This window comes from Haliaeetus albicilla, chromosome 1 (assembly GCF_947461875.1).
Source record: "Haliaeetus albicilla chromosome 1, bHalAlb1.1, whole genome shotgun sequence".
In the NCBI taxonomy this organism is placed as follows: domain Eukaryota; kingdom Metazoa; phylum Chordata; class Aves; order Accipitriformes; family Accipitridae; genus Haliaeetus; species Haliaeetus albicilla.
In genome coordinates, this window is record NC_091483.1 from 82765748 (window position 1) to 82778584 (window position 12837).

At 37.3% G+C, this 12837-nt stretch overlaps 1 protein-coding gene across 1 annotated transcript in view; it reads right to left on the reverse strand.

The window, feature by feature from the left end:
- DNAAF9 (dynein axonemal assembly factor 9) overlaps positions 1–12837 on the reverse strand; it is a 78250-nt gene that overhangs the window by 48664 nt on the left and 16749 nt on the right. The window contains exons 3-9 of the mRNA XM_069796973.1: positions 12366–12485; positions 11404–11528; positions 7674–7770; positions 6291–6397; positions 3795–3872; positions 1470–1568; positions 809–864 (exon numbers count right to left, since the gene is read on the reverse strand). Of these exons, the coding sequence (XP_069653074.1) occupies positions 809–864; positions 1470–1568; positions 3795–3872; positions 6291–6397; positions 7674–7770; positions 11404–11528; positions 12366–12485 (682 nt within the window). The remainder of the gene's footprint in view (positions 1–808; positions 865–1469; positions 1569–3794; positions 3873–6290; positions 6398–7673; positions 7771–11403; positions 11529–12365; positions 12486–12837) is intronic.

Consider the following 12837-nt stretch of genomic DNA (forward strand, 5'->3'; position numbering starts at 1 on the left):
ATTTACCATCTTGAAAAAAACCCCAAATTACTATACTGGAATTAAACAAAACTGTTTTGGTTTTAGTTCTGGCTTTGGGCCCAAGACTCAAAACTGGAGAGGTCAAGGTTTTTCTTTTCATTATTTAAATGCAAACAACATAGGATGCTGAAAACAATAAAGGACATTGAACTCCACTGTTTAATTTCAAATAAAGAAGAATCTGAAGACACAGTCAGGTAGCTAAGCAACCTTTACTTAGCTCAGAACAGCAGAACGCTTGGTTTTGCTACATATGACAAACAACCTTTCTCTCTCAGTTGAAATTCTATTCTGAAATAAAATAAAGCTGACCTGTATTGTCCAGCTTATATTGGCTAAAATTTGGGGTTTAACTGCCCTGCTTTAAGCATTGGTCTTGTGCAAGTTGTGACTCAAAAGTATACTGACCTCTTCAACTGTCATATTTTAATTGGTTTTGAGTATCATATAAACAGGACCAACATTTTCAAACATAGCTGTGCTGTGTATTGAGTTCATGAGTTTGTTTAGATATCTGACCATGAAGAAATTGATACTAGAATGCACAAGGTGGATGGTTTCAAACATACTGACATTTTATATGCAATAACTACAGTATTAAATCCCATGAAAATTCATCTTATCCCTCCCAGAAGTGCATTTGCATGTTTTTTTTAAATATGCAAAGATGAGATGTGATATACTGAGATGGTCCCAAAAGGACTCATAAGCATTATGGCATCAGAGATATGGAAAGAACGTATCAAGATACTAGTGACACCACAAATTCACAGGGAATGAGTAATACCTGTTATCTGTTATATGGCTTGAGATCATTCCGTGACTGAAATAACTTCTGAAGGGCTGTGAAGAATTAAAAACAAAACAACTGATTAACAAGGAAATGAACAGGAAGTGTGATATATTCTCACTATCATTAAGAACAAACCTGAATTGTCCTTCTCAGACAAAGCTCCTGAACTCTCAAAAACTACTTCCAACCTCCATTAAGTCTCATATATGCTTAAAAAGCAACATCCACTACCAAAAATTCCATGCTATTTTCACCCATGCTGTATGTTACCATCGGCTATGTTTGAGATTTGACATGTGCAACCTCAACTTGTTGGGAAGTGCACACACCAGAGCTTCCACCAAAATGAAAGTTAATCTACCTACAAATAGGGATCTGTTGTGCAGACATAAATCAACTAAGCTCAATCATCAGTGAACAAACACTCAACTGAATTACACCAGGTAGTCCTAAACCATCATACCATGGATAGGTAAGGTGGGTGGTGAACTTAGAAAAACAATAGGTTTCTACTCATCAAACATGAAAGGTGAGATGGGCGTAGGGAGAAAACAAAACACCACCCCCCCCCCAAAAAAAAAACCCCAATGCTCAATACTTATTACTTCTGCATGGATGACACTAGCCTTTCAAAGGATTACTGAAGCAGGCATACCTCCCCCGCCTGAGATTCTGATAGTTCCAGAATGAAGGGAATTTCAGTATCAAAATTAGCAAAAAAGTTGGTCCACTGGTGTTCAAAAATCATTAAATCCTAGAAGAAGAATATCCAACATTACTTACTAAGGCAAGTGTTACACCAGAGAAAGGAAGTCACAGGTTGTACTGAATGAAGACAAATTACTTTAGAACAACATAGATAAGATTGCACTGTGCAGCATAGAATACAACCTGCCCAATGAAACAGTAAGTACAAGAAAAAGATAAGGACTTTCTGCTGGATTTTAGGGGGGTCTTTTTTCAGTGTGTGGTTTTTTGTTTGTTTGTTTGGGGTCCGTGTGGGGTTTCTTTAGAGAGAGAAGATGAAGAGAGAAAGGGACCAGAGCCCTGCACTACCTGCTTTTAACCCAAGTACACTGTTTTGAGATCATTCATAACTCGGATCTCATGTTTCCCATAAGACTTCCAAAACAAACACTTGGAGAGATTTAATTTTCAGTTCTTAAATCTGTATATGGTTCTGCAGTAATTTGTATCTGATGTTAAGTAAGCTTGTGCATAGAAAATGAGGAACAGGGTGGGGAATTTGGGAAGCTCATGGTATGCAAGTGGCAGACAGTTATTTCTTCATCTGCATTTGTAAAAAAAATGGTAAGTAGAAAAGGAAATATCAGTAACATCTCACTAAAGCAGAATGAAAAAAGGAAGATGACTACAGGTAAGTGTTGCATTCAAATTAAAAAAATCAGAGAATCAATAAAAAAGTGTGCCATGCTGATAAAACAGGAACCTTGCAGAACTAGGCAATTTTAAAATGCTCTCAAGATTACTTTCAGTTACTTGTCACATACTAACTTGGAAGATGAGAGACATCCTGATTTTAGACAGTGTAGTTTTTCAGATATATATATATATATATATATATAACAGGCAAAACCAGAACTATGATTTTAGCAGTGGTGTAAGTATTACACAGTATTTTACTTCAGCCACTTCATTAATGCAGCAATAAACGAAATTTAGAGAGTGAATGTTGATGAAATCTTATCAGCCTTCCAAAACACTAATAAAGCCTACATTAGAGGTTTAAAATGAAGGTTAATATTTAGAGGGAGGAACGTATCGCTGGAGAATATTCCAGTCTCAAGCTTTTCATAGAAGCTAAGAACTAAAAGTGCTTTTCTCAATTTTTCGGAACATGCCAATATTGCACAGAACGTTCTTTTAAATCCCAAGTAGAGGTCAAATCAAAACTTTTTGAAATCAAAGCTGTGTCAACAAAAAAAGTATAAACATATACAAGCTTCAAATGTTCTTTAGGATCACCTAACTTCATCCTCACTGAGAAAATTAATCATTTTTTAAATCACCAATTTCTATGAAATCAGAATTGTATGAAAGCCCCCCCCCCCTTTTTTTTTTCTTCAGAAAATCTGAAGCCAACATAACAACAACTTTCAGGTTTAAAACTTCAAAATAGGGTAAGTAAGTCTGTTTCAGGGTAGACTTATCAGGTACAAGAGAAGTCCCAAACACTTATCTCACTTCCACAGAAAGGGGGAAGTGAAACACCAGAGAGAGATTATTTAGACTGACAGCCTTATAAACTGTATGACGTATTAATTTTCATTACAGCGGTTGATTAAATCACCAAATTGGTGTGAACTACCAGTATTCTATTAATAAAGGATACTTAAATAATACATATTAAAAGCCTATTTTTCTGCCAAGTTAGAAATTAATAAAAAATTAACAACATGATAGTATATACTAATACTCATACATTGCTTTCTCCTCTAGCACTGAGATCAAGCCATCGCATTGAAATGAGGAATCACTTTACACTGTGTTTGTATTTCATAAAGCATCAGAGCAGCCACTGTGTGTCACTGTTACCCACTTAAAGTAGCTACAAAGCAATCCTTAAAGTGTTTTTTCCTGGAAGAATGGCTGTATGTTGAAGTGGATTTTTTTTGCCCCCCCATCGCTCCAAAAGGAGGATTATCACACACAGACATACCAACTTGCTGTACTTTGTACATAGTCCTGTGACCTGAAAAATAGTCACACTATTTAGAAAAATTGTTAGGAGAATTTCAGGCAAATTAAGAAATTAAAGGAATCACAGACAAGCTATTTTAATATTTTGTGGACTTTGTGGTAGTTTTGAGGAAGGGAAAGAGACCTTGCGAACAACAGTATGCAAAGCCAGCAGATTAAGTCCGTAAGCACTATTAAAATCAAACAAAATCACAACAATTTTGCTCTGCAGCTACGCTAACAGACTAGTAGCTGAGGCAGAGTATTTCACCTGCATTACCTCAAAGAGCAAGTCCTCCAAGGAAACAGGATCCATTTTGCTGTATGTCTTCCACAAGTCAACGCTGACATCCATTAACTGAAAAAGATTTTAAACACACTTCTGTGAAAACCACCATGAAGAATGCAAAAGATTCAGGTTTAAGCCACACTGAAACACACTTGCAGCACACTGCCCAGCCTAAGTCCTCCTTAACTCTGAATTACACTACTGGTTACAAAAGAATTGACCAGATTCAAGTGTTCTGGATGCTTCAGAGACTCATTTCCTCAAGTGAGGGTTTAAAGTATGTGCAAAGTTCTGCTTGCAGCTTTCAAAAAATCATTTCACAAAGTTTTTCAAATTGAGTTAATAGCAAAGAATAGTATCAGCTTGTGCAAGCAAAAGGGAAAGATCAGTTTTCTGAGAAGACAGACGAGAAGCAGACTCCACGGTTACTCGTCCCACGCACCAGCCAATTCTTGCTGTAAGCAAAATGTAAATTTAGGCTAAGCTAGTTCAACTTAGCAATTTGCAATACCTTCTTCCAGTAGTAAGATGATGTATATAAGAACAGTATTCAAAATATATTCTTAAGGGACACTTGTATCTGAATAATTTCTGCATTTACAGGGTTCCCCACCACGCACTTAATTAAAAAATGCAACACTGACTGTAATTTTCTTAAACCATTGCTTTACAGTTATTCCAGTTACTCATATTATTAGATACAGCAGTAATGACTTCCCAGACATCACTTCCATTCACTTAACAGTACAGTAAATTCTCTGGATTACAGCACCTTGAGCAACTCTTGACTTTTGTAGTAAGAGAGCAACAGCCCTTAAAACACTGGACAAAAAAAATGAACGTTATCATCATTAGATTATCTTCAAATCTAACAGCATAGAATGCACAGCAGAGGGAAAGTCAGTCTGAGGAGCTAAAAATGCACAGAGAGTTCCCCCTTTTAATAATGGCAGAAGTATTCATTTATAGATCATTTACAGTGATCCCAAATGTACTTCCTCCCATAGATTGGTTTTTCCTCCCCATCTGTGGCGTATAGCAGCTGCCTAACATATAACCATGCATAAACAGTTACATAAGAAGTTAAGAATGTCACTTCCCACTTGAAACCCCCTTATGACTTTAAGGAGGAAGAAAGCAAGAACTCAAACTGGAACTGGCTGAACTGCTCTTAAAACAGATACTGAGAATTTTCATTGCTCCTTTTTAAATCTGCAAGAGTGCTATTAAGACAGTATCAACTCCCACAGTGAAATAGCAGAGGCTCTGTCTTTACAAAGTCATTGCACACTGTTTCTACACATTTTCTCAGAGCCTCTATGGATTCATGAAATGAATTGGCAAGGGCAGTTAAAGACCCAAACAACTCCTGAATTCACAGTCAAATTTTCATTGACTCATTTCAGACATCAAGCAGGGCTATTGATACTTAGGCAGACATCCACAAGGATGCTCATCTACTTGCACTTTGTATTTAATGGTTTTTACAGATTCACACAGCAAGATGATTACAGTACTAGTGATGGAATGAAGAAAGAAAAAGCATGAAAAAAAGGTATCAGTGGGAAGAGTACAGTGCTCAGAGGAAGGCACTCTTGAACTCACATAATAGATTTTTGAGCAAGCACGTACAGTACTACATGTGATAAGACTTTAACAATGGTACTATTAATTCCTTGGGTTTTTTCCAGTTGTCAGAAGTCAAAGAACATTGTGGCTGTAAAAATAGAGGAGTGACAAGAAAAACAGGACATCTGCATTTCTGTGGCAGAGGTCCAAGCAAATTTAAATAAAAGAAGCTTCAAACAAGTACATAACTACAAAGCTGTCCTCTGAAGATGCTGTTAGAGTATATTTAATAATAGGCAAATCCAATGACAAAAGTTGCTCAGAGTGGAACAGCTAATCATTATTAAAACTAGGAGCACCATCCAAAATCTTGACTGTTGCCCTATTCAGCAGGCTATGACAACTCAAGAATATACACTGTTGGTGAAAAAAGTAGATGCATCTCTTGTGCCAAATGCAGTGACCCAAGAAATACAGTCACTTCTGATTTTCTCAGTTCGCTTCAAGGTATTTGTCACTAACCAGCTTCTCCTGCAAAGCTCCTGAAGATCTATACCCATCTAGTGGAGTTCAAAAAAAGTGGGTTTGTTATTGCTAGAGGAGGCTCTAGAAGATAAGCAAGAAAGTTCTAAATCACAGCAGTGAGGCTGAGGGGGAACCAAACAATCATGGTTTATCCAGGACAGAGTGCTGTGTAGCTCATAACAGTTTCTCAGCAAGACGGTGGTGTCTCCATCCTTGCACATTCAAAATTCAGTTTCATAAGAGCCTGAAAAACTTCATCCAACTTAGAAGCTCACTTGAGTGGTGAGTCAGAACTAGATGATCTCAAAAGGTACTTTCCAACTGAAAAAATTCCATGATTCAATTTCTGCTTCAGAATGGAAATGGAAGAAAATGAAAAATGTAACTACTTACTTCATATTTCATTGTAAAGAAGCCATCACCCCCAATTCCTTCCAGCGCAAAAGCCTGCACTATTGGCCACTTTTCAACAATGAACATATCAAATATCTGTAGATGACCTGCAAAAGAAATGTTTCATAGAGACATTCTCTCACAAATACTAGCAGTTTAACTTTCTATGAGATCTTAAGAGTTGTTCCGAGATTCTAATAAAGGATGACAATTTTCCTGTCTTTGTATAACTTCAAATCTGCAATTGAAAAAACTTTTTTGTTAAGATGGTAGCTTTTAGAAACTCCTTTCTCTACACCCCAAATTTTGCCCGTTTTTTTCCAGCTATCAGTCTAGCAAAGGATCTTGTGTCTCCTTGCAAATTTCATTCCAAGACCATTAGCAAAACTGCACCCTTTAAAATTCAAGATAATAAACAGGAAGCTTTGCTTACTCTAATTTCTTCAAATATTTGGCCTTAATTAAAATACTGTCGACATAATCCCCACATTAATCAGAATTTTAAGTTGGGGTAGAGGACAACTATTCAGCCTGGTACTCATCAGTGAAGCTGTAAGCCATCTGAAGTGAAGTGTGGTTATCATCCTTAATCTACACACCTTCTTTAGATACTTCCTAACAAAGAATCACCATCCTTCCCCCATGCCCTGACCCATTAATGATTTTCCAGGCAGTCAGAGCATATCATTCTTTCCTCAAAAGAAGCAATGAAGAATTAGGAATTAAAAAAAAAAAAAAACCAAACTCAACCAAAAAAACCCAAACCCCTGAATTAGCTTGGTTTGAACATATATGGTTCAAAAATAGAAAGCTTTTTTTGTTTGTTTGTTTGCCTCTCACCTACTGTACTAGGGAGCAAAACCCGCACATGCTTATGCTGCAGAGTGAAGTACATGCACTGCATTACTTCTGCATTATTCACTGTTGGGGATACTGCAAAGTACACTTTACCAAACAATGTAAGATTACGCTGTTCAGGCTGCAAGGCTGGCTACCGATCATAACAGGAAGTCATGCAGTCCAGTTTTTTCAGTGCTAAAAAAGGAAACTTGCATAACGAAATGTTTAATTTTTCCTTACATAAAGAAGTATTTATCTGGAGCTCCCATCTGAACAGAGAACTTCTGTAGCAGCAGAACACACTTCTCTGAATGCAAATTATTTCTTTGCCTCACGCTGTGAGCATTCACACTCTTCAGATGAAGTCTAAGGGCTTACATTTTTCAGAAAGAAATCCAACTCAAGTGAAAAGAGGCTAAAAGGAAACTATTGATGTATTAATCCTTATTTCTTACCAAAGGCAAGGAAATCTTCATTCCCTGAACTGCATGACTTGCATGCTGCAAAACACTTACAGTATAAGCATAAAACAAGCTAACCTACCTTGGCAGCTGTATGGAATACCAATACGACTGCAATCTCGAACCATGTCTACAAAGCTGGAAATTTTGAATTCCTCTGCAGCTTCTTCATCTTCATACTGAAAGAAGTCATTTAAAATAAAATTTGATAAGGCATGCCTAATTTGATTGTCAGTTTTGCTCTAAAGAGAATATGTATTCTACCGTTTTAATTCCATAGCAAATGTCATGTAATCCACTAAAATATTACCTACAGCCCCCAGAAGCTAAAGAACCTCTTGAGTCTCTATATTTTGGAAACGCCATCATGGTAGTGATGTATTCAAGCCAATGGAAACTGTTCTTTAAAAATCAAACTTCAGAGCAAGGTTTTTAATAAGATTATAGAAAGACATAATTATACACTTAATTTTCAGCTTTCAGTGAAGTCTTTCAACATCATCTACTAGATTCGGGACAATTTTCAAACAATAAAAGATATTTTGAGAATACCAGCTGATGTGCCACAAAAAAACTTGCCACTGAGGAAAAAAAATAAAAGTATTACCAGCCTAACAACACTAAACCAGGAAAGCCAACTGCCAAGATATGCCTCAGGTCACAGAACAAGCAATGAGAACCAATTTCTGTCTGAGGGAGAGGTATATGTAGGAAAAGGAAGAGGAAAGAAGAGGAGACACCAACATGCAACACCATCTTGCTGTTTCACACTAGTAGCAGACTGAAGTTGTCAGAAGACTTCAGCAGACTGAAGAGCAGGAGTGAAGAACAAATATCATTCTTGTGGCTCAGAAAAGCATAAAAACTAGACCGAAGAGATAAATCACACAAAAATCATTTTTTTAACAGAACAAAAACCTAAACATGCTCTCTGCTTTTTATCTGAAAAGGTACAGTTTAGCAGCAAGTCTGAAACCAACAGGCCCAGCCCCGCTGGGTACTTCAAGAGTCACTTGCTTTCTGGAGCAAGATCAGAAGGCAGTAGTGTTTTGACTTTATTTATTTATTTTATTTTATTTTTTTATGTACAGTGCTCTGAACTTAATATCAAGGTAAATTACGTGATTATGAACTTTTTGTATATAGCTCCTGTAAGCTTCAGGGTACACCCAACAAATTTATTTTAAGAACAAGTTCTTTTAAGACAAGCCTGAATTTAAGATGCAGCCCAAGTTCCTCCATGATGTGTTCTTTCTTCAATCCCAGGAAGCCAGATCAAAGTTTCAGTTCAAAGCCAAGCCCCAAACAACTGCCAGTTTCTCAAGACTTAAAATTCCATTAGAATAAGAACTTGGGTTTTGGCAGGGTGCTAAAGGCTTGCTCACTATCTGCTATTGCAGGTATAAATACAGCCCGTTCCATAAACAGTACCGTCACAACACCGAGAAAGCTTATCCAGTATGCATCAAATTTCAGTACTTTATCTTGCTTGGCCATTTTGAAAATAGGTATTCTTTATTAATATGGTTTTTCTCCCTATAACCAGGATATTCACTTAAATTCCTATGGTCTACTTAAAGGCAAGTAGTAAAGAAGAAAGGAAGGAGATGCTGTAGGTTTTCCAGGTTCATCAAGAGCTGCACAGAGCCAGGTATGGCATTGCTTGCTTTATTTCTAAAACTCTTGAGCTTTTTTGGCTTCATTTTTACACAAGCAAGCAAAAGTTACTTCTATCACTGAAAAGAAAAAAAAAAAAAAGCTTAAAAGCTACCACAGGCAATCCTCCTGTAAACAGGATGCACTTAAAGCCTGACACAGCAACTTTTTTTTGTTTCTGTTTCAGAAGCAATCTAGGAAACTGGCAATTCCTATACATTAGAAATGTGACTGGAAGTGCATTGCTCAGGTCATTCACATGAAACAGCAATGAAGTAAACTTTATACTTTCAGCTTCAGAAATCAAACTTTTCCATTCATTTCCACAGACAGCAAGGCATATGGTTTACCTTTCTAGTTACACCCTTATTTCAAGCCAGTACTGTGTGATTAAGGTTACTACTTAGCACGATAAGTCATATAAAAGCCCCTAAGCAGATGCAGCTTAAAATTCAATAGCTGAGACTGTTGTGCTAGCAATAACGTGTTAAGAACTACTCTACTCTTGATTCAAAAATGCATGTGTTTTACCACCGTTAGGTATGCTTCAAGATTTGCCCTTTCAGTAGGAATTTTGGCAACAGAAAAACCTTATGAAGCCAGGCTTTAGATTTTGCTACAGCATGCTTTAACCTTAGCTCAGCTGTTTACATCTTAACACGAAATAATTACCCCCTCTAAGCAGCACTCATGGGATGTTATCTAGAACACTGTATCAAGTTATGGGACCCACGAACAACGGACACTGACAAACTGGAGCAAGTTCAGTGGAGGGCCACCACGATGATCAGTGGGTTGGAACGCTTGTCCTACAGGGAAAGACCCACACTTGTTCAGCCTAGAGGAGGCAATGGCTGGACCTCATAGCTGCCATCCAGCTCCCACAATAATGTTACTGAGATGGTGAAGCCAGGGTCTCCACAGTGGTCTGCAGTTGCAGGACGCATGGCAAAAGGCACGATTTAAAAGAAGAGAGGTTCAGATTGGATAAAAGGAAATACTTTTTCACTATTAGGACAGTCAGGTAATGGGGCAGATAGCCAAGAGTTCTGCAGTCATCATCCTTGGACACTTTCAAGATCCAACCGCAAAAAACCTCAAGTAACCTGATCTGATCTCATCGCTAACCCTGCCTTAAGCAGGAGGTTGGACAAGACTATCTCCAGTGGTCCCTTCTAACCTGAATTATTTCATAATTCTGTGATCTGAACTATCAGCCAGCCACATAAAAAAACCAAGCAGTCTATCATAAGCCCCACTGCTTTTAAGCTGGAAGCTCAAGGGAACAAAGGGTTTCTCTCCCTAACCTCCCCACTCATTCTTCCACCAGCTTCACCCATTGACATCGCAGGCTCCTAACCCACTCCCTTCAGATATCAGTGTAATTCTATTTTAGAAAAGCAACTACAAAGAACTGAACGGGGTTGGCGGGGCAGGGGGCCCGGAGAGCAGCTTCTCATGATGGCATTTAGGAAGAAGCATTTCCAGTCTCAAATGCAATAAAAGGGTTCTTATACTATACCTAGACAAAGAGTATTTTCATTTTTGGCTCCTCTAAGAGTACTTCACTATGATAAACATAGCTTTTCTAAGAATACCTTGACTTGTAAATGCAAGATGAAACTCACATCACTCACACAGTCCAGTGAAAGAGAGGTTAATAGCTCTTGAAAGGAAGACTTGAAAGTCAAAATGAAAATACATAATGAAGTTTCTTGATTTTATATGGCTTACTAAACCGATCTTTTCTAGTATTCTAAAACTATTGGCAAACAATGCAGTAAAACACCGCTTTGGTAGAAAATAAGGCCATCATTGGAAATCTCAGTGTTGACTGTGGTACTTGATTCAGATTCTTCATTTCTCACAACCCACATGTTTTTCCTCATTAAAAGATCATTGACTTATGTCAAAACAATAATAATTAGTGGGACAGGGGAGCAATTTGTCTTCATGCTCCAACAAACACAAAGTATTAAAAGCATATTCTTCTTGCACACATTAGCAAAATGATTAATACCCATATATATACACAGATTACTCCCCTGCTGAGTATGAAAAAGAAAAAAAGACTTCCGTACGGAATGTTAAAAAAAAAGTTCCACATTGAATGTCAGTTCATTAGCAATTCTCATCTGCATTCATTTTCCACTTACCTCATTTTCAGTTAGACAGTGAAAATGCAAGTTCCTCCAGTACGCCACATATGGCAAAAGATGATTATAATTCACAGGGTTACAGTACAGATGGACACTGTCACGTTTTATTAATATGATTATATCTGCAACAAGCAGAACAAATATTATTCCAGCATCAAGACTCCATACAGAGAAGAATCATATGGGCACAAAGAAACACCCACAGAAACTGTATAGGAAACACTTTTCGTATAATGCACCTCATTAAAAAAAACAAAACTGTTTAACTACTTGAATACACAATCATTCCTCACTTTTAAAAAAAGAAAAAGAAACAGTTGGCAGCCGTATACAGTTCCAAGTACAACGTACTTCTTACTGTTCCAAACAACTGTGGGTTTATTCTGAAGTCTTGCATAGAACTTGCATCAGCCTGTCCTTTGAAAAGCCAAGACTGTCAGTGATGAGTCCTCACAGAGCACTTAAAAACTGTAAACTATAGCTGCTCTTGCCTGATACTACATCAAAAGGTTGCTCCAACTAAAAACTAGCACTACAGCTTATGGGGTAGGTATTCAAAGTTTCATGCAAATAAGGGAATAATAATCTATGATCATGGTGATTGGCCACCTTCCAAATACTACAAAAGTGAGTTAATATGTTCAAGTAAAAAAGAGTTCAAGTATTTTAGAACTCCAGAGGTGTGATCACACAATAATTGATAACACATGTACATACATACCATGGCTGAACTCGGACTTCTCATAATGGGCTGCATTTGTTTAGGTTTAGAACATTTTGGGGAACGTGTTTAAAAACAAGAGTTCTTCAGCAGACTTTTTAAGAACTGTTTTTCAGGTGTGTATACACACAACTACAGATTTACAGACTTTTTTTTTTTTGAGGTATGCCCCTTTTTCTGCTCACCCTCCCTCCAGAGAAACTGAAGAATAGACAAAATTGCTGAGTACGCTACTCACCATCAAGAACTTCTTCAGGAAACCCAGTTCTTTCAAAGTCGTTGTTATTCTGGTTATACAACCCAAAAAGCAGATAGTTTGCCAGTTCCCTGCAACCTTCATTGTACCGACTATCTATTCCTGCAAAAGCAAAACCATATGTGAAGTGTTATGCATCCTAACATTGTACACCTGAAAAGTTTGGTTTCATCCCTAATAAGAAAACTTTAAAACAGGAGTATTAACTCCCTCACATAGTTGGTGGGCACTTATGCCTGTTGAACATACTGGGAAAACAGGGTAGGGAAAAAGGAGTTTTTGCAAGTTCATTGCCACACATAGATATTCCACTCTTGACCTTAATCCACAGGCATTGCTTAAAAAAAATAAAATAAGTCTAGTTTTCTGCAGTGCTCTGCATCGACAAAAGTTCAATTTTATCTAGTAATTCAAACTTAAACATCTGTCTGTATGCAGTATGCATTCTAATTAA